The sequence below is a fragment of the Ochotona curzoniae genome, unplaced genomic scaffold (genome assembly GCF_017591425.1).
Source record: "Ochotona curzoniae isolate NIBS_2020 unplaced genomic scaffold, NIBS_Ocur_1.0 contig_523, whole genome shotgun sequence".
Classification (NCBI taxonomy): Eukaryota; Metazoa; Chordata; class Mammalia; order Lagomorpha; family Ochotonidae; genus Ochotona; species Ochotona curzoniae.
The window spans coordinates 122,599-143,857 of record NW_024466459.1 but is presented as its reverse complement, the minus strand read 5'-3'; the positions used below and the strand labels follow the sequence as shown (position 1 = coordinate 143,857).

The window sequence follows — 21,259 nt, the reverse complement described above, 5'->3', positions numbered from 1 at the left end:
TATGAGGCACTCTCAGGTGGGATTCATGCCACTATAAAAGCCAGTTTTGTCCCCATTGTCCTGTTCTCCTTCCACCACGTGATGAGGCAGTAAGAAGACCCTTGCCAAGATGCTGCGGCCTTGGTACAGACCTCCCAACCTTCCTAACTGAGAAAACATCTCTTTCTCTTGCTAGATTTGAATCACTTTATTCATTTAAATGTTTTATGTGTATAGAGGAACAAATATGATGTATCTCATAATACAATTTTAAGAGCATATTGACACTTTTCATCCTATCTTCCCTTCCTCCCTCATTCCCAACCATCCTCCTCCTTGTTTCCATATATATTTTTTAATTTTTACAATGTTATACTTCCAACTTAGTTTATAAATGCAAACTTAACTCTCCACCAAATAAAGAAGTCAACAGTAAGTAGTAAGGCTGCTGTTCCTCAAGGGCATAGGCAAGGGTTATAAACAGTAAATCTCAAAATGGCAGCTTTGCTCAGAAACACTACCTTTTTGGCATTCTACATATTCACCATCACAAATCAGGCCAAACATACGGTGTTTGTCTTTTTGGTGCAAGATTCTGTTCTTTCTAAATTACTCAGCCTGTGAAATTGTTAAAGTAGCACAAAGGGGACAAGGAGGCGTGGGATCTGAAAAATGCTCACCCCCAACTTGTATGCTTTGAGTCAGATCTTTAATCTCCTTATCCGACAGCTTAATTCCTAGATTGTTCAGGACGGAGTTAACATTGTTGGCGTTTATCTTCCCACCTACAGAAAATAACAAATAATACTAAGTGACTATAAAAGTTTTTAATATCTGTACCCATTATGAATTTGTTAAGCAAAAACATAATTTGTATGCTATTTCAGGAAGGTTATTACCTGCCAATGCCTGTTCAAGGATTTATCAAATTCTACAAACCTCAGGTTCAGACTATTTTAGAGTGAAAAGATCAATTAACTGTCAGTAGTATAAAGACTATATATTTTAAGTCCAGAAAAAGTCAGCCATGAAGTTGGACTTAAACCCATTTCCCTTGAGACTTGTCTTAAGGATTGGCCTACACACAAAACAAAGTTTTAAATGACATTCGACATACATTCAGGAAACTCTAATTTTGGAGGCAAACATTGTTTATTTCTGAACAATATGTAGGTTTGAACTTAATCACTAAACTTCATGCTCAATTTTTATCTACTGCTGATTCAATTCTCTGAATCATTACTAATTATTTCTTTAACTTTCTGCTATGAAAATTTGAAGTTTCTTGTTCCTATTTCTGTAAAGTTTAGAAACTCATGAGTATGAGGCTTTTATTCTAATACAAATCATAAGAGAATAGATAAAGTATAGATTAGGCTTTTCAAAAACTGTAAGTTACACATGTATAATTATAAATTTATACTTTATGAGATATAATCACCTATAAATTCAATGTTAACATAAATTCAAATATAGTATGAAAGTTTCAACACTATTTGCATTTTCATTATGTTTCTCACTTACGTTTGAGAGACTTGACAACCTCTAGAAACCTGTTCTTAAAGACTTTGTTATCATCTATGAAAACAAAGATAAAATTCAGATTGTAGATAAATGGCATGGATATTAAAATTGTTTCAGAAAAACAAATATTTTCTTTATTTTCTGTGGCATTTTCTTCCATTAAGATAAAGTCTGAGTGAAAGCTAAGAAAATTTTATAATCCAGTGAAGCTACTAAAAAAATTTAGCACAGAAAGCATCCCACAACATGCATAAGACATTTGTGTCTAATTATACCTTTTACTTTTAATGTCTATTATAATATCATCACTTTCTCTTTTCCAAATCTCTCTCTCTCTCACACACAGTATGACTAACCCTATAGATATTTTCCTTCTGATGACATAATTCAACCTGGTGGAGATGCTTATTCCAAAATTAAAAGTTAAACTGCATTTATGGAAATTCCTTCAGGAGTAAACTTGGAAAATATTTAGAGATGGCATTAGAGAACTAAAGATAGTTTTAGAAGTTTTCAAAAATAGAAGATTAAGAACATCAGCGTTTGAAATGCTTACCATTGAAGGGCAGATTTTTTGCCAGTTTCAAATGTTCTTCATCGCTAAGCTCTATTCCCATGTTTTCCAGAATAGTTTTCACATTTTTGGCATCAATCTCCCCTCCTGTAAAATATTTATATAACTACACATATGAATGTAAGCCTTCATCTAATGCTTTTAAATTTGGAAAAACAATCTAGGGCTGTGTAGTACAAGTAAGTGGTACATGAAGAACAGAGGAAAATGAGATTTCTACAAGTGTAATGACTAAGATGGCCAAAGAAAAATATTTTGGTCTCTAAGTGCTAATAAAAGAAGACAAACTCATGATGACAGTGGCAAGGCAACTCTGTATCCAATGAAATCCAGACATGTCTCTACTGAATTATAAAACTGTGAATAATTTATTTAACTAGTTGTATCACTTAATGTAGATCTGTTAATCTCATCTCTGTCTCGAAAAAGCAGAAACAGATGCCAAGTGAGGCAGAGGAGGGAGGAGGTAGAGGAAGAGGAGAGAGAGCAACAGATCTCCTGTCTGTTATCTTACTTCCCAAATGCCTGCAACAGCAAGGGCTGAGGAAGGACAAGGCCTCAAGCTGGGTCTCCCACATGTGTGGAAGGGACACCCTCTTGTTATCACTTGCTGCTTCCTAGGGTGTGCGTTAGCAGGATGCTGCAGCCAGAAACAGAAGGACTCAAACCCCAAGCAACCGATCTGCCAAACCTCGAATCTTACTTTCTCCTTTTAAGTTATTGGGGTTGTTACCAAAGCTTCACCTATTATTTTAGCAATTTTGGCTGTTTTAAAAGAAAAACAATAAAACGCATAAATGAAAAACACACAACAAATTAGGTAAAATGCTATTAGCTGGTGCAAATGGTATATAGAATGAATATAATGATAAAATATAAATATTAAATCTTATATTTATAGTTTCTGGCTTACCTGTAATAGCTTTAACTCTATCCATCACCTCTTTTAGATCTGCCTTTCCATTAACTATAAGAAAAAGCTCAGTGAATATAATGTCACAATATTAGAGAAAGTTAAGACATTTTTTTGGGGGAAAGTTATATATTTATAATTTAATCTTATCTGCATTTATTAAATTCCATGATCTTATAAATTAGTGCTATCTTCTTTAATACTGAGGTCTCAGATACTAGAATCTCGGTTGGGAGAAATGTACTCTCCACAGTGTTTTGAAATCATAATAAACCATAGTTGAAGACATCACTGGAGCTGATCAAGTATACTACTCATAGCTGAGGCCAGGACCATTGCCCTGGCCTGGTGTGTGTTAAGGCTTCTTGTTGCCAGAAGTAATATTAGTGCATTAGTAGGAGTTGATATGTAGAAGGACGAAAGAAATTTCACAGGGGGACAGGGTGAAAAAAAAAGTTTAAGAGCATAGTGCTATATATGTGGGACTACAAGTATTAAAATACAATTGAGGAGTCAAAGTGCAGAAAAGGAGGAAATATATGATTTCAAAGAGGAAGATGGACCTGAGGGTCTTATGCCCTGCTATAAGAAATTGAATTTATTTCAGAGTTAATATTTCAATAGATAAAGGTGTGGACAGAAGAATGGGGCTGTTGGTTTCTATACAGTTTTTCATAACTCAATAATTATATATATTATATATTTTTTACAGTCCTGATAGTACACTAAATAATTTGATGCTGTGTAGTTTAATCATAATGAATAGCCTAGATTTATTTATGGACTCTCCTCCATTTGTTTCAACCATTTATATCTTTCTCCAATTAAATCTACCTTTGAAACATTATCTGATAATAAAAAGGTGGCCTGAAGATAGTTACAGAGCTTACCATCAGCTTGGAGGCCTTCTGACAGCTGTGCAAGTTCCTCTTCTGTGAGCTCAATTCCCAGTTTTTCTAGAGTATTGTCTAGGTTATTTACATGAATTTTCCCTCCTTAGAAAAAGTGAGAATAGAAAATATTGTATCATGCAAAATGTTATATAAGAGATGTTAGCAGTAGTAGTATTCATTGCTAACTAATTCATGCAAACTCCCGTTTTCCTGCAATGTTCTGTGGAAGAATTTGTCATGAGGCTTTGAAAGTAGAAGTGAAACAGCAATTGCTGCACTCTGAAAGTTGGTGCAGGATACCTCACAGCTGCCTCGTGATGTCACTTCCTGTTTACTGGTTCACCTCAGTTGGCTCGGGGGCAGACAACTTATAATAGCTCTATCAGAAGCCTTGAGATCCTGCACCCATGTGGGAGACCCAGAAGAAGTTCCTGGCTTCAGATAGACTCAGCTCTGGCCATTGTGGCCACTTGGGGATTGAACCAGCAGATGAAAGATCTTTCTCTCTTATTTTCCTTCTATCTGAAAATATGACTATCCAATCTTTAAAAAAATTGGATTTCAGGGTGAAGACAAGATGGTCAATCAGGGTAGGCAGGTGTAGCTGGAGCACAGAGAGAGCTAGGAGACAAAATTAGGTGAAACAAAGAGCTGAAGAAGAAAAATCACCAGGTGGGTTGAGCGAATCTCCCTGGAGGCCACCAGAGAGAATCTGGAGCCATTCAGACAAGGCAAACTACTGAAGATGCCTGAAGTGCAGCCAGCAGCCCAAGAGGAAGGTAAGCTCAGAGAAACTATGAAAAGGCAACTCAACCGACAGACAAAATCCTAATGAATTTGGATCCAGCACAAAGGGAATGGGAGCACAAAGACTCATAGTGGGAGCCTTCCCAAAGAAACTGGGAGACAAAAAATTTTTTAAGAGCCATAGGACAAAACACTAGTGGAGGGAGGCACTACTGCAGAAGCCCATGGGCCCCCAATCAATCACTCACCCTGATCTCGTCATTCGAGAGCAAGCAACTGGGGAGGGAGCCGCTAGGTACCAAGCTAGTTAAGGGAGGGCTTCACAGGTCAGATTCAGAACATAGTCTACCCCATACCCATAGGATTTGTGCCCTAGACCCCTGAAAGGTACCAGAACTACCCAAGAGGGATATGCTGGATGCCTGGGCAGCAGAGTTTGAATTAGAAGTAGCTGCATGAATCCCAGTGTGAGCTGCAGCATCACCCAGCCAAAAAATTGGAATGACTAGAGAAAGAAAACACAGGAAAGTAAAGGCCTACAGAGGCATGCATGTCCACAACAGGGGCTATCTAGAGGCACATCTCAGCAACTCTTGTAATTGAGAAACCTTTAGGAAGTGTGCATGCCCACTCCACTTCACAGCTTCCTGGGCTGGGGACAGGGTGAGCCAGAGAGGAACTCTGCCCAAGCAGGTGCATAGCATGTGTCCCTGCAATGCTGTCTGCACAGTAACCTCCCTGATCCCAGATGCCACAGAAAACACTAGCAAAGCACCCGAGGAGAGAGCAGACATCACTCCTGATTACTGCGCATATTACTGGCAGGAACTGTCTGGAAGCACACTTGAACAGCCCCAATTAATAGTATCAAAGTTGAAAAAGGAAATATAACGACAGATAATACAGCCATACAGAAAATAATTAGAAATTATCATAAGCAAAACCATAAAACCAGAAGACTTTCAAGAAATGGATAGGCTTCTGGACTCATACTTTCTACCAAAACTGAGTCATAAGGCAACAGAAAATTTTAACACAACTATAACTGAGGTACAGGTCTAATCAGTAATTAAAGCCTTCCCAACAAAGAAAAGTTTGGGTCCAGACAGCTTCACTACTGGATGCTATAAAACATTACAAGTAGAACTGACCCAAATACATCATAAACCGTTTCAAACAATAGAACTGGAGGCAATCCTTCCAAACTCTTTCTCTGAGGCCAACAGCGCCTTAATACCAAAACTAAACAAAGACACAACAGAGCAAGAAAACTATCGACTAATATCTCTGATGAGCATAGACGCTAAAATTTTCAGCAAAATACTAGTCAACCAAATCCAACTAGACAGATCATTAACCTGGACCAGGTGGGATTTATCCCTCCCAGGAAGGGATGGTTTAACATACACAAATCTATAAATGCAATATACCACATCAAGAAATTGAAGAACGAAAATTACATGATCATTTCAATAGATGCAGAGAAGGAATTTGATAAAATCCAACACCACTTCATGCTAAAAAAACTCTAAGCAAGATAGATAAAAAGTAACATTATAAAACATAATCAACTTATGAAAAAACCAATGCCAGCATCATACTGGAAGCTTTCTCACTAACATGTGGAACTAGACAAGGATGTCCACTATTGCCACTGCTATTTAACATAGTGCTGGAAGTCCTTGCAAGGAGCTATTAGGAAAGAAAAATAAATTTAAGGAACTAAGATTGGAAGAGGGGAAGTCACACTATTTCTGTTTGCAGACGACACGATACTATACATAGAACCAAAAAATTCAATAAAGAGACTGGTAGAACTAATCAGAGAGTTTGGTAAGTTGGCAGGGTACAAAATAAATGAATGCAAAATCAATGGCCCTAGCATATACAAAGAACTCCAAGGCTGAAAAAGATCTAGTCAGTACGGTACCTTTCAAAATAATAGAGAAAATACTGAAATACCTTGGAATAAACCTAACTAAACATGTGGAAAATCTCTATGAGGAAAATTACATAACAATGAAAAAAGAAATAGAAGACTTGCAAAATACTAAGAACATTTTTTACAGAGCTGGAAAAATTTTAATTTAAAAAACGTTAATCTGGAAACAAAAGAGACCACAAATAGTCAAAACTATCGTAAAGAATTTACATGGAGGGAATCACAATTGCAGATATTAGGACATATTATGGGGCAGTAATAATCAAAACAGCCTGGTACTGGCACAGAAACAGGGAGGGAGATCAATGGAGTAGAACAGAATCACTAGAAGAGTGCCTACACATGTAGAGCTATTTAATCTTTGACAAGAGAACAGAAAACAACCAATGGAAGAAAGAAGTCAGTTCAACAAATGCTGTGGGATAACTGGATAGCAGCCTGCAGAAGTAGGAAAAAGAAGTAGGATAAAGCATCTAAACCTACACCCAGAAACCACTAAACTTTTAGAATAAAACATGGGAACTACTCTATAAGATATAGGCATGGGCAAAGATTTCCTAGAAAAATCATTACAAGCACAGGCAGTCAAGACCAAAATAAATAAATGGGACTACATCAAACTAAGCCGCTTCTGCAAACAAAGTAAAGAAGTAACCAAGAGAGTGGGAGAACATCTTTGCACCCTGTACAACAGATAGGGGGCCAATATCCAGGACTTCTTGGATAACACTCCAGAAACACAGCCAATAAAGGCAAAAGTAGATAAACGGATCACATTAAACTAAACAGCTTTTACAAAATATTTTAATGAATTAACCTCCTTCTGCTGTATTGCTAATAGTAGCTGGCCTTATATCTAATTGTGTCAATTATAGGAGGAATTTAAACATAAGTTAGAGATACAAAAAGGGTACTGAGATTTTGTAATATCTCCTAAGGAAAGGGCTAGTGTAGTTTGATTATATGAGACTACTGTTCTTGTTTTCACTTGAAAAATAAGAAAGGCTCAATAGGGATGTAAGTGTGTTAAATTGCTATGGTGGGTGATTATGGTAGATATTTTATGGCATCAAATCAACCAAACTGGAATTTGTCTCTCCAAATTGCCTTCCCATACAGTTCTGGCTGGCTTCAGGGATTTTTTTTTTCCCACGAAATGTTGAAAGGCATAAATGAAGCAGCTACTATTGTTCCCTGAAGGTTAAGGTCAGCGCAGAGGGTGCAAGTGTCATTACAGCTTATGACACTGGCTCACTTGGAAGAACACAGGCCTAAAAGTCCGCCTGGTCTGTCGCATCTGCTCCTGTAGGTTCTCCCAGTCCTGGGCCATGTGGGAGTACAACATCAGGAAGAGGGGAACCAGCTTCTTTTGCAGCTCACTCGTACTCTAATGGGTAGGGGGACTATGACAGACATGAATTCTCATTTTCCCCCATGAGTTATGTTTTGTTGCTGTTCTTTCCAATTCTTTCATGTTTATTCAGCTTTCTCTTGTCTTCTGGGCATGCTACAACAATGATTTCAACACAGCAGGACCATCAATAGAGGCAGACCTCAGCCTTGAGAGATTTCTCCACTAGCTTCACTAGCTTTCACATTGCACAGAGTCTAATTCTCATGACAAAGGCACCAACTGACACATTAATTATAAACTCTATCAAGCTAAGACAAAAGAAATTTTACATCTTTGTGTAGCTGCTCTTTTTAATAGACCTTCCAAGTATACAAAGCCAATTAATAAGTTGAATTAAATATATAATAGTGACAAGATGGGGAGCAGGATTAAGCTGAAAAGGTGCTTAAGTATACAGAACTTTCTGTAACATAAAAAATATATTACAAGCTAAAGTGTAACAGATTGAGGATAGACATAAGAAATTATATTGAAGTGCAGACCCATAATTTCATGGTGTGAAAGTTGTGGAATGTCAAACAATATGTCATTTAATTGAGTTACTTACTTACCCTTGAGAGACTTAATTGCCTTCAGTAATCTATTGCGATATATTTTTCCAGCATCTGTAAGAAAAACCAAATTCATTTAGTGGTAAAATTTTATCACCCAAATGAAATAAATAATTTCAGAAGTAACATCTTTAGAAGAACTGTCTCTAATTTCTAATCTTTCACTTGATACAATTAAGTTAGGGAAGGGACCCTTTTATGATTATTACAAATATTGCTATTAGTGCCTGAATCTACTTGTTCTAACACAAGTATAGCTCCTTCTTGTTCTTTTTTTTTTGATTCCTATATTTACTTTTTACCACCAATTTCATACTTTTCCCCCCCATTTTTATAACATAAGCAAATTAGAGGCCTAGCTATAACAGCATATTTCTCTGTTAATGTCAATTTATTGTCTAAAAGAAAATGAATTTAGAATGCAAACTCTAAATGACGATGGCAAGCCTACCATATAATTTTACATTTTAACGAGTTGGAGCTCTTTCCACAGAATCCTAGTGAAGTTAAGGGATGGCTTACCGTCGGCTGGCAGTGTCTCCAGCAGCCGCTCCTGCTCTTTCTTCGTGAGTTCAATCTCCAGGTCCCCCAGGACGCTGCTCAGGTCACTAGAATCAATCTTCTCACCTTTGAAAGCAGGATAGATAACATGAATTGTAGATTCTATGGTAATATCCCAAGTTATCAGAGGTTCTATGCAGGTTAATTGCAGCATAATTTTCAAAATGCAGCGTGAACTGTAGAAGTATTGGCTATGTTCTGTGATATTTATTGGGTTAATGTAAACTAATGAGAGTTTTTGATAGATTTGGAAAACAAGTTCCAAAATAAAATCTGACTAGTACATCAAGATAATTCTCACTGTTGTATAAATTATTCTTCAAAAATGTTTAATTGTTTTGGTGAGAGATATTTGATGTTTTCAGTGAATGCATATCTTGATTATTTCTAAGCTGCATTATGGCACACTCCATATGCTCCTCGATGACGTTTATTCAAAAAAACAGAGCCATGGGGTTTTCTGACACATATTCTTATGTTTTATTGTAAAAAATTTCACAATTTTATATCAATTTGAGGGTGCTTAGATGTAAATAATTAACTATAAAACATAAGTTTTCATACCACTGAGTGTTGGAGGGAAGAAATAAGAAAGATTGAAATACCAGTTTTATGGCAATTTTCACTCACCTGTAAACATTTTCAATTTATTCACCAATGTTGCTAGAGAAACCTTCTTATCAACTGTAAGAGAAGGTCAGAATCACACTGAGACAAAAAAAAGACTCACAAAATATTATGAAGTACAGCACAGTAATCTGCCAGATACTATCTTAAGATTCTTCTATATACTTAAGAAATATTTGTTGAAAAACATTTTCTGTTATCACTAAATTTTATTGCCTTAATGGGAATGAGAAAAAACTTTACATATAAAAATAACATTTCAATTAAGTAAGCTCATCTTAGAAGCCAAAATATATTACTGACAGAAAAAATTTAGAAGTACTATTATCTTAGGAGCTAATTTTTTTTACAATATACTACTGAACATAATATTGGTAGAGAATATAAAAAATACATACAAAGGAAATGTTTTAATGTTGATTTTGTTAATGGCTGCTTAATGCTTTGTTCTCATTTATAGCTTCTTGATTTTGGCAGATTAGACCACCATTCCTAAGATTTGTATTGCCACAGGTACAACTATAACATATTAAAATTTGCTTACTACCAACAGGGAGATTGTGAGTCAGATCTTTAAGTTCATTATTCATTAGCTTGATGCCCATATTATCCAGTACATTCTTCAAATTGTTGATACTGACCTTCCCACCTAAGGAGACAATCCATTAAAAAATTACAAAAGCTCAAGAAACAAATCTTTAAATTTCTACTTAAATAATTTATTTACTTTCTTGAATGAATTAGGGGGAGTGTGAGAGACACACAGAAAGAAAAGGAGAAAGAATGAGAGAGACAGAGAAAGCAGAAAGAGAGAGAGAGAGGGTAGTTGGGGAAGTGTTGGTCAAAGGTTATAAAGTCTCAAATAGTAGAAAAACAGTTCAAGAGAGCTATTGTGCAATACGATGACTATGGTAAATAGTTATGGACTTAACTAATACCTTTCATCCTGCCGACAGAGAATACACTTTTTTTTTTATCAGTATGTGGAGCTGTCTCAAGCATTGATCATACTATAGGCTATAAAACAAGCTGTTGCAAACTTTTAAAAATTGAGATTCTACCAAGTATGGAGAGTGCTAAGAGAACAGAAAATTGACCTGCCATATGACCCAGCTATTCAACTTCTGGGAATATATACAAAGGGAATAAAATCTGCATATGAGACAGTCACCTGTACTGCTATATTTACAGTAGGCACAATTTACAATAGCAAAATCATGGAAATATTCCAGATGCCTGTCAAAAGAGGAATGGATAAAGAAACTGTAATATAGCTATCCTACAGATTACTACTGTCATTAAAAAGAATGAAATTCTACCATTTGCAACAAGATGGTCCCAACTAGAGACCATTATGCTCAGTGAAACAAGCAATCCCAAAAGGACCAACACCGTATGTACTCTCTAAGGCAAACTTCATGCAAAATAAAAGATTAAATCAGCAAATACCTAAACGTGTATGTACACAAAGTCATATAGAGGACCTGTGTAATAGAGATGATCATAATGAGATGTGAAGATACAATGCAGTATGCATCTCTACTTCCAAATCAAAGCTGGATTCTCAATGAAACTGTTAAATATATCTTGACATTAGGATGCTGGACTCTGCCATTGTCCATACCTACAACGTCAGGATACTTTTAAATAGCAGACTGATGGACTTAGGAGTATTTTTGAAGGACTCTACTATTGTAGCAATATAGGGGAAATCATTGTGGGGAGGTAACTTGGGGAGATTGAAAGGGAAATCCCAGAGCCTTTGGAACTGTATCATAAAATAAAATAATAAGAAAAGAATGGCGTGGCTGTTCTGGTTCATCTGACTTATCCCTGTGTCAGTGATGTCCCCACCAACATTGTCAAAGTACATGCCATGCCAGCGGGGCACTGCTTACGCAGCTGTTCTGACACACTGTCTTTGTTTTTTTTTTTTTTTTTTTTTTTGTAATTAACTGCAGCATCAAAACCCAGTTCTGAGGTTATAAGGGACATTTCTCTTCTGTTCCACAAATTCCCACCACTCTGGAAGGGCCCAGCCAATCTTCCCAGGGAGGGATCCACAGGCCCCCACAGCTGCAATGACAACCACAGTTTGGTAGCTCCAGGAGTAACATAACCTTTTCCCTGTATTCCAATCAAGGGAGTTAAGCCAGGCATTCCTATGGCTCTAAGAATATAGGAAAAGTGTCCATGTACAAGTTGTGGGACCACCTTTTCATGACTATTTCCATCCAGAATAGTTCTTTTTGCCAGGGTCAGCAGAAAGAAGTCACAAATTCACCTTGTATAAAAGTGTATGTGTGTGCTTGTTTTCTTTTGTAATTTTGATACCTCCACCATCAACCACATGAGACAACTGCCAAGGTATAAGATAATCAGCATTGATGTCTTCATTCATTCCACAGTGCATGTTAGGATCCACAGAAAGACAAAGAATTCTGACCTTTACTTGTCCTTCATTGATATTATCTGGTAAACTGACTTCTTCCAGTTGGAAATACCCTGCCACCGGATTACCATTTTTCCGGTTTGAGAATTCAGTATCTCTCATACAATCATTCCTGTTTATTCTTTGGCCTCACATTGTTTCTGTATGAAATAACTCCTGGTTTCCAGTGCTTCTGCACCAGCAGACTGCCATGCATGCCTTGTAGCTGTGGTTTGAATTTTGATGGCAGAGCTCTCAATTTAGTTTTTAGCTTCTTCTGATCAAATTCCTTAAATCACTATCAATCTTCCATTACTTTTATTATACAAACTTAAAATTCCATTTCTTTTTTTAAAAATTTGGGAGTTATTGAGAGAGTGGAGAGTTTTGTTTTTATAATAAAAATAAAAGATCAATTGTTTTGTTCCAATTTCAGTCTATGTGCCGCCGAAGCAAGCACAAGATCAATTGTTTTGATCTTCAATGCGATATTTAGTTTGTATTCAGTAGATAGGAATGCTGGTAGTATCTGCTGTTTTAACACGTTGGCAACAGAATCCATCCGCATGATCTGCTTTTCACTCACCTTTAAGAGATTTCACACTTTCTAGCAATCTGTTTTGGAAAATCTTTTCATCCTCTGCAAGCAAATAACATGATTCAAATCACAAAGAAGCATGGATAATTATTAGAATACTCTCAAGAAAATGACTTTCCAAACATTTTTATGAGAAACCTTCAATAAAACTTGAGAGAAAGCTGGGTAAATTAGCAAATCAGGCACTGTTCTGTGTTTATTCTGCCCAAATTCAGCTTTTATTTGCATAATATCAACTATCAATCCTGTACCACTTTCAACAAATCTCAGATTAACTTTTTTTAAAAAAACACTTATGTAATGGTTCCTTGTAATGGGGGATATTGTTTCCCAATAGAAAAGTATAAATATACAGTTATTCACATCAGGTAAAAACGTTCATCGGACCTTTTTCCTTTTTTTTTTTTTAATAAACTTCTTCTATTCTGAAGCTTAGTAAGTGGAAATAAGTTTTTAGACAAAGAAAACTAAAGCTCCCTTTTTATTATTTGAAATACTTACCATCAAATGGCAGGTTTTTCATAAGTTCCAAGAATTCCTTATCGTTGAGTTCTATCCCCGTGTTTTCCAGAACAGTTCTCACATCATTGACATCAACCTCCCCTCCTTAATAAAATATTAAAATAATGACAAATATTCCAATTAAGTACAGTGTGGTAGTATAAGTAAATACACTTATGAGAATAAGATGAGGCAATAATATAGTTATAATGTCATTCATACAAAAATAATTTGTTTTCAAAAGACAGATAAGAGAGGCCCCTCTTGATGGTGGCCTGTGTGCTTGTAGGACCTCCAACTACAGAAAACATTAGCTGATCAGGGGCTTCAATAATTGCTTTGCAATTCCTGTATTTGCAGTAAGGCCACACTGACAGACTTCTCTTGACCCCTGATTGATTGTAACCATGACATTAGGAGAGGAACCTGTTCTTAGGATTCCTGGAGAGGAGAGCCTTTCCAGACCTTGCTAGACTGTATGACTACCTAGGGTGCTCACATCCAATCAGTCTCTCTCTCTCTTTCTCTTTTCTCCTGCTCATTATCCTGCTACTCTTTCTTCTCCTGTATCTGGGATTAGAATAGTGTTGTAGCCTGACAGATATCCATTTTTTCTTACACACATAATTCCATCTATTAATGTCCTTGCCCAGTTGAACCCGTCTTATCTGTTTTTCAAATAGCTAAGTTAACACACTCATAAAAGCTAAAATCAATATTAATGAATCTCTCTCTTCAGTTAATAGATTGCAAATGGTTTATTTTAATAACTCTACTAACATATAGCATCTAAAATCTCTCCTTCAAGTGATTGCTAGGATAATTTTTGAAGATTCATTAAAGCTTTCAATGTAGATTTTGACTGTCTTAAAATGAAAAAAAAAAAATCAATATATTGCCCACTCTCCCCAAAAAGCCACACCAGACTCCAATTTGGGACTATTACATCCCAAAATGAAACAAATACAATGACAGAATTAACACAGCAATATAAAGAAAAACTGGGATTGTGTGTTTACATTAACTTCTCACCTGTGACTGCTTTCAATCCATCCATCACTTTATTCAGATCAACTCTTCCATTAGCTATGAAGGAAAGAGCCAACTGAGTCACGTAATCAATGTCATGAGCTCAAAAAACATACATGAACGATGTATATTGGGAGTAAATCCATATACATTCTACTCATATAATTTTATGCATACATACAAATCTCCAGATTTCAAGACTTTAAGCATATTATACATGCAAAAAGATGTCTTGGCAGGTATCTTCTTTCTGGTTCTTTTTGAGCTATTAGCATTGGTCAGAGGGACAGAGGTATTTACTAAGCATACCATGCACAGGCAGGCTGTCTTTCAGTTGTGTAAGCTCTTTTTCCGTGAGTTTGATATCCATATTTTCCAGGATAGGATTCAGATTGTTTATGTCAACCTTTCCTCCTTAAGAAAAACAGAAAAGGAACGTGAGAGTGACTGAATGATATAAAACATAAACATGTTTAGATTTTGAATGATGAATACATGTAACTTCTACCACAAAAAAAGGCAACAACAAAAATTTATATCCTTATGTTGTTAATATTTATTATAAGGGCATAATTTCCATTTGACTTTTCTAGGAATAAAGAGAAAGTCAATAGTAATAACAGAAATGGAATGGATGTCCTTAAAATCTATGCTGGTGACAAGCCTACACAGCAAGTAAATTATTGACGGTGGCATTGCTTCAGAGTAAATGGACTGGAGTTCACGCACATATTAGCTTCAATACTTCTTATTTAAAGAGTTTATTTTATCAGCAATACTTCCAGATTGGTTATGTGTGTTGCTGAACATCTATCCTACAAATTCTGAAGTGATTCTAATCCTCCATTTCAATTTTGTTGTCCTATATTTGGATATATATACTTGTGTTTAGGTTACTGTTACTACTTATGGAAGACAAATTGGAAAATTCCAAGAATGACATTTATTATGAAGTTAAAAGAATATAAATAACATCTGTGTAAAGTGTACTGCACAAGATAAAAGATGAGACTAAAAATCTTACACAAACTCAGTATTTCAGACAGAAGCACAGTACAGTACAGTCGCTACTCACTTTTCAAAGATTTTACGCCTTTCAGTACTCTCCTCGGGTGCACTGTTCCATCAGCTGTTAGTGAAAATGAGTAGGAGTTAGTTCATGACACCATGAAACAGTGAGGGATTTCATAAACACAGAAGGCATTTCTTTTATTTTAAAATTTAAAATTTTTAAATTTTAATTGTTATTATCATTTTATGACACAGTTCCATAGGTCCTGGGGTTTCCCTAGCCCCTCCTCAACCTACCCCTTACACTGAGTTCCCCCACATCATTACAACAGCATAGTTCCTCATAAACAGTCATAAGTCCATCACTGCAGGCATGAACAATGGCAGAGAGTTCAGCATCCCATTGTCAAGACACATCCAACAGTTTCACTAGCAGCCCACCCTCGATCTGGAAGTAGAGATGCACACTGCACCATATTCTCACATCTGGACATGTCAGTCTCCACTACACAGTCACTATATATCCCCCCAAGTGAAAAGCCACAAAATAAAGTCAACAGGAACAAAGTCAGAAATTTGCAATGTCACAAAGTTAAACAACATGCCAGTGGATATGACAGTCTCCATTACGCAGTTACTATATATCCCCTTAAATGAAAAGCCACAAAACAAAATCAGCAACAGGAGGAAATAATTTACAAGCCCATGAAGTTAAACAGCATGATATTGAATGACTAATATGTCGCTGAAGAAATGAAAATGAAAATTAAGAAACTTCATGAAGAAAATGATGTTTCTGTATGATTTATGAGTCAGTGAAGAATTTAATGAATAAAAAAGTGTTTTGAAGAAATGAAACTAAAAACAAAACCATCAAAATCCATGATATATAATTTTTGCTGATCTTTGTTGGTGAGATGCATCTCCTGTAGGCAACAAATAGATGGGTTTTGTTTTTTAATCTAGTTTACTAATCCATGATGTTCAACTGATGAGTTCAATCCATTTATATTCAGGTTTAACACAAATAGGTGGTAATTTCGTCTTGTCATTTAGCAATGAGTTGTTCATTGATTTAGTCTTCTGCTGTTATTTTTACTGGGTTGTTCTTCACATTTGCCTTTGGTTTTGGTGGGTGCTATTCCTTTTCTCTATCAAGAAGACACCTTTAAGTATCATTTGTAGGGCAGGTTTTAAAGAGGCATATTCTTTTAACTTTTCTTTACTGTGGAAGAATTTTATTTCATTTTCAAAGACAAAGGAAAGCTTTGCTGGGTATGTTATTCTGGGCTGACAAAGTTCTGCTTTTAGAATCTGGAATATGTCGCTCCATTCTTTTTTGGCCTGTAGAGCTTCCTGCAAGAAGTCATTTAATTGCCATTTATTTGCCATTGCTCTATGTGTCAATTGATTTTTTTTCACGTACACATTTAAGAATCTTTTCCTTATGTTTGATTGATGAGAGCTTTATTATCATGTGCCACGGTGAAGATCACTTTTGGTCAAGCATGTTGGGAGTTCTGTGCTCCTCCTGGATGTTTTTTTCCCAATTCTTTCTCCAGATGAGGAAAATTTTCCTTTATCATTTCATTAAATACATTTACAAAGCCAGTTTCTCTTTTGCACCTATGGAACTCCCATAACTCTTATATTTGGCCTTTTAATAGTCTCTTAATTTTTGAATACTTTTTTTTAGCTTGACCTAACTCCACTTCGACCTATTTGATTACTTCCCTATTGTGACAAGAAATATCTATCAATTCTGAGATTCTTTCTTCTTCCTTATTCATTCTATTATTGAGACTTTCCACTGAAATTTTAATTTGTTCTATTACATGCATCATTTCAAATAATTTGGCCTGATCTTGTTTCAGTGTTGCTATTTCCTGTGTGACATATTCCTTAAATTTCTTGAACTCTTGTATTACATGCTTCTCATTTTGATATGAAGCTTTACAACAAGTGTTTTGAATTCTGCATCCCTCACTGTTTTGACGTATTCCTCAGTTAATTCTGAGGTTGGCTAGAGCTTTTGATCCTGGGCAGGGGAGTCTTCAATAATATTAATTGTGTTTCTGTCTCTTGCTCTTGGTCATTGTCCTCCTGGTTAGCAGATTCTTTTTAAGGTAGACTTCTAAGCTGAGTCACCCACAGGTCTACAACTCGATTTTACTTATTGTGGTTGGCACATGGCTCTTTTTTTGCAGTCACTTCTGCCACTCCCTTTAGATCTGGGCTCTTATGTTAGACTTCCACCAAGGTCCTTGTAGCCCCAGCTCCTGTCTCATCACTCTCCACCTACTGTGATACTGTGCTGAACCTGCACCGTTGTCTGTACAACCTTTCTCCCACTTCTGGTTTGAGCAGTTCCCAGTTTTAGCGAGACACAAGGTATCCTAAATAGCTAGCTTGTTGGTTGTGCCGATCTTGCCGGAACCTGCCTACCATTAGGTCTGAGGGCCACAGGGACCTATTTTGACCCGTATGATGCCAAAGTTGGTATTATTTTCAATGTGGGATCAGTGCAATGCACTGAGCTCAGTGAGTTTGCTGCCAGCTCAGTACATGTTCAGCTCACTATTTCCCCTGCAGTCTCAAAGCTTTTGCCACAATGTACAAAATGGTATCTGATGTGCAGCTGGTGGAGTTCTTGATCTGCTGGCCATTAGGTCTGAGTGCTACTCACACCTATTTTGGATAGAACATGTCAACCTGTAGGATGACATGTTACTACAGTTTATTGAGCTGTAAATGAGTTTGCTCCCAACTTAGTGCATGTGCAGTCCTGTCCCCTGGGGTTTGCCTCTCTACACAAAATGGTGCCTGATTCAGCTCTATTTCTTATATTAAAAAAATAAGCTATCCTCTAAGAGTTGTTCTAGTTTGCTTTTAAGTAGCAAAAAGTTAAGGGATGTTGAAATCTTTAAACGTACAGAATTACATTGTGCTGTCAAAGAGAAGTTTAGCAGATCCTTTCATGCTGAAATATGCTTCATCATATTTTTTAAAAAGGGGCAGTTACTTCAGGCACTTCATGATTGCTTACACATGCATGTTGATACCTTATTTCCAATGTCCACTTGCTTGTTGCTGGCCATTTATTATTAAAAGACTTGTTTAGAGAACAGCATTGTGATTTAGTGGGTAAAGCCACCACTTGTGACATCAGCCTTCCCTTTACTACTGGTTCATGTTCTTGCTGCTCCACTTCTGATCCAAATTCTTAACAGCTTGAGAAAAACAGTGGAAGATGTCCCAAGTACTTGGGCACCTACTGCTGGCTCTTGGCTTCTGTCTAGCTCAAGTTCTGGCCATTGAAGCCACAAGCAGATCTCTCGCTCTCTCTTTGTCTCTCCCAATTCCTTTATAATTTTGTCTTTCAAATAAGTAAATACAGTCTTTTTCATTGTCAAGTGATACAGTTTTGTAGGTATACAATCTTATTTTTGTTTTTCTTCTTTTTTTAAGACTTCTTTTGGGGCTGGCTTGATGGCTCAACTAACTAATCCTCTTCCTACAAATGATGGCATTCCACATGGGCACCAGTTCAAGTTCCAGCTTCTCCACTCCCCATCCAACACTCTGTTTATAGTTCGGGAGAGCAGTGAGAATGACCCAAACCTTTGGGACTCTGCATCCATGTGGAAGATTTGAAGGAGTCTCCTGGCTCCTGGCTCCTGGGTTCATGCAATTCTAGCTGTAATGGCCAGGTATCCCAATATAGGAAGTGTCTTAAGCAGGGTGTTAATCATTACGTCAAATGCCTGCCCCTGAATCTTACATTTTTCAGGAGTACAAGCCATTTATTTTATAGACTATTCTTCAATATGGGAAGAGGCTTTTGAAAAATAATCCAGAATTTAAATTTTCCAAAAAACTTATGGTTAACTGACTCACTATGACTGTAAAGAAGGTTCCAGAAGCATTTTTAAAGCTTACCATTAACTGGCAGTGTTTTCATCAGCTTTGCATATTCCCCTTCAGAAAGTTTGATCCCCATGTTTTCCAGTACTGTTTCCAGGTTATTGACATTAATCTTTTCACCTATAAAAAAAGGATGGTGACATGTATACATATTAATATCTTGGAGAAAATGGGATTTTAGTTCTTCAATCGGAATAGTCAAAATTCGGCTTTATATTATAGGGGGAAACGTTCTATGCCATATAGGTGGCAGCATGCTATTCTCAAATATACATTTTCTTTAGGTGAATATATGTATATACATGTTTACTTATATAATGATCTATCTTGCTGTATTTTGCATGAAAGCTGCCTTATATCAGAGAAAACATATGATATTTGTGCTTTTGGGATTGGTTTATAACAATGTTAATTCTTCAAAAATTCATATTGCCATTTATCGGGTCTGACTAGAATTTCATGGAGGGAACTAATAGAAAGAAAAATTATACAGAATGTGAACTTTCTAAGATTTAGTTCTTTAGGTATTTTGTATTGTTTTTCTTCATGTTGCAAAATTGTAAATCAAGATTAAACTTTTCATTGGATCAAGTGGTAGTATATTGAGAAAACATAATAGAAGAATATAAATTATTGTAAAGTTTTTGCAGTCTTTGTTTATCAGTGATTTATCACTAACCTGTGAAATCTTTCACTCTACTCATCACTTTTTTCAAGTCAACTTTCCCATCATCTGTAAAAAAGCATGTAAAATACACCAATTTAAAACACTTAATAGAAACTGAAGCAAAAATAATTTAGTAAAGTATTTGCTGCAGAATCTAGTCCTCCTTTCTACCTTTACTGGTGTGATTTGTCTTTCAATTTCATAGTTCCATTATACTAATAAAATAACAATGACTTTTGTTTTAAAACATTAAGTCTTGCAGCCATAAAAAATGATATATAAAGGTGGTAACTTTATCTTAGTTACTTTTAAGCATTTTGATCTTAGAAGATTCTCTATATTCTAGCTAGATTGCTGACACAATATTTCAGTGTTTAAAGTTTGGAAGATTTTCATTCAAATAAAATTGGCAACATTAACTGATTATTCATTATTACAATTAAATTAAAATACTTCATCGATTCCTTAAATTACATGTGCAAATTATAAAAAGTAAATTAACAAAATGTCTTTCATGAAAGTTTGTTTCTGACAACCAGAAAGACATGGCCAAAACTCTGCTAAATGTTAACTGAGTGTGATAAAGGGGGGAAAAAAGCACTTGTCCACTGGGAGTGGATGAGCAGCAAACGTTGCAGGTGAAACATTCTTGATCTGAGTGGAATCTTCTCAGGTTAACATTTTCTAAATCTTGTACTTGCCAAGGGAATTTGTTTGTGAATTGTCATTCTCCAATGCTACATTCACCATCTCTTAAAAGTCAAAGCTTTTTCCCAGCGAACTGAAGTCTAGTACCAGATCTTTTTCTTTTCCACAATGAATTTATATGCTAATATCAAATATCCATATAGTTTTTCTTCCAGATCTCGTAGAAAAAAATTCAGTTGCCTTATATTTTCCAAATTACTTATATCTTACTAGTAAGAGGAAACCCTGCCTCTTTTTGCCTTTCTATGTATTTTACACTGAGCCTAGAAAACATGATTCTTGTACATCTGCAGCACTTGGGGGTAGATTTTAACTGCTATGTTTGAGGGCTAATCTGTGTCTCCTTCATTGACTTTGACTTTATTTCTAACTCTCTGGGCTTCCACTACTTAGGAGGTCTGCTTTCTGTGTCATTCTCCCAGTCGTTTTCTTTTTCTTTAGCTTTTTGGCATTTCAGTAGCCTAGGCAGTATTCTCAGAAATGTGTGTTAACTCACAATGTAAGGAGTTACCAACACTAATGCACACAGTAACAGAAAGGATTTCCTATTTTAATATTGCATTTCTTTCAAGGGCTTTCCAAATGGCTTGATTTCAAGGTAGAGGTACAAATATATAATCCTATTAGCCTTAACATTCATGGGAGCTTAGTAATAGTAGCAAGGA

At 36.0% G+C, this 21,259-nt stretch overlaps 1 protein-coding gene and 1 pseudogene across 1 annotated transcript in view; both read right to left on the bottom strand.

Annotated features, from left to right (window-relative positions):
- EFCAB13 (EF-hand calcium binding domain 13) overlaps positions 1–21,259 on the bottom strand; it is a 191,792-nt gene that overhangs the window by 87,086 nt on the left and 83,447 nt on the right. The window contains exons 40-54 of the mRNA XM_040989343.1: positions 19,899–19,952; positions 19,235–19,339; positions 15,360–15,413; positions 14,594–14,698; positions 14,288–14,341; positions 13,256–13,360; positions 12,743–12,796; positions 10,270–10,374; positions 9,729–9,782; positions 9,060–9,164; positions 8,538–8,591; positions 3,881–3,985; positions 2,060–2,164; positions 1,504–1,557; positions 660–764 (exon numbers count right to left, since the gene is read on the bottom strand). Coding sequence (XP_040845277.1) covers positions 660–764; positions 1,504–1,557; positions 2,060–2,164; positions 3,881–3,985; positions 8,538–8,591; positions 9,060–9,164; positions 9,729–9,782; positions 10,270–10,374; positions 12,743–12,796; positions 13,256–13,360; positions 14,288–14,341; positions 14,594–14,698; positions 15,360–15,413; positions 19,235–19,339; positions 19,899–19,952 — 1,218 coding nt within the window. The remainder of the gene's footprint in view (positions 1–659; positions 765–1,503; positions 1,558–2,059; positions 2,165–3,880; positions 3,986–8,537; positions 8,592–9,059; positions 9,165–9,728; positions 9,783–10,269; positions 10,375–12,742; positions 12,797–13,255; positions 13,361–14,287; positions 14,342–14,593; positions 14,699–15,359; positions 15,414–19,234; positions 19,340–19,898; positions 19,953–21,259) is intronic.
- On the bottom strand, positions 10,720–12,246 carry LOC121162683 (annotated as a pseudogene).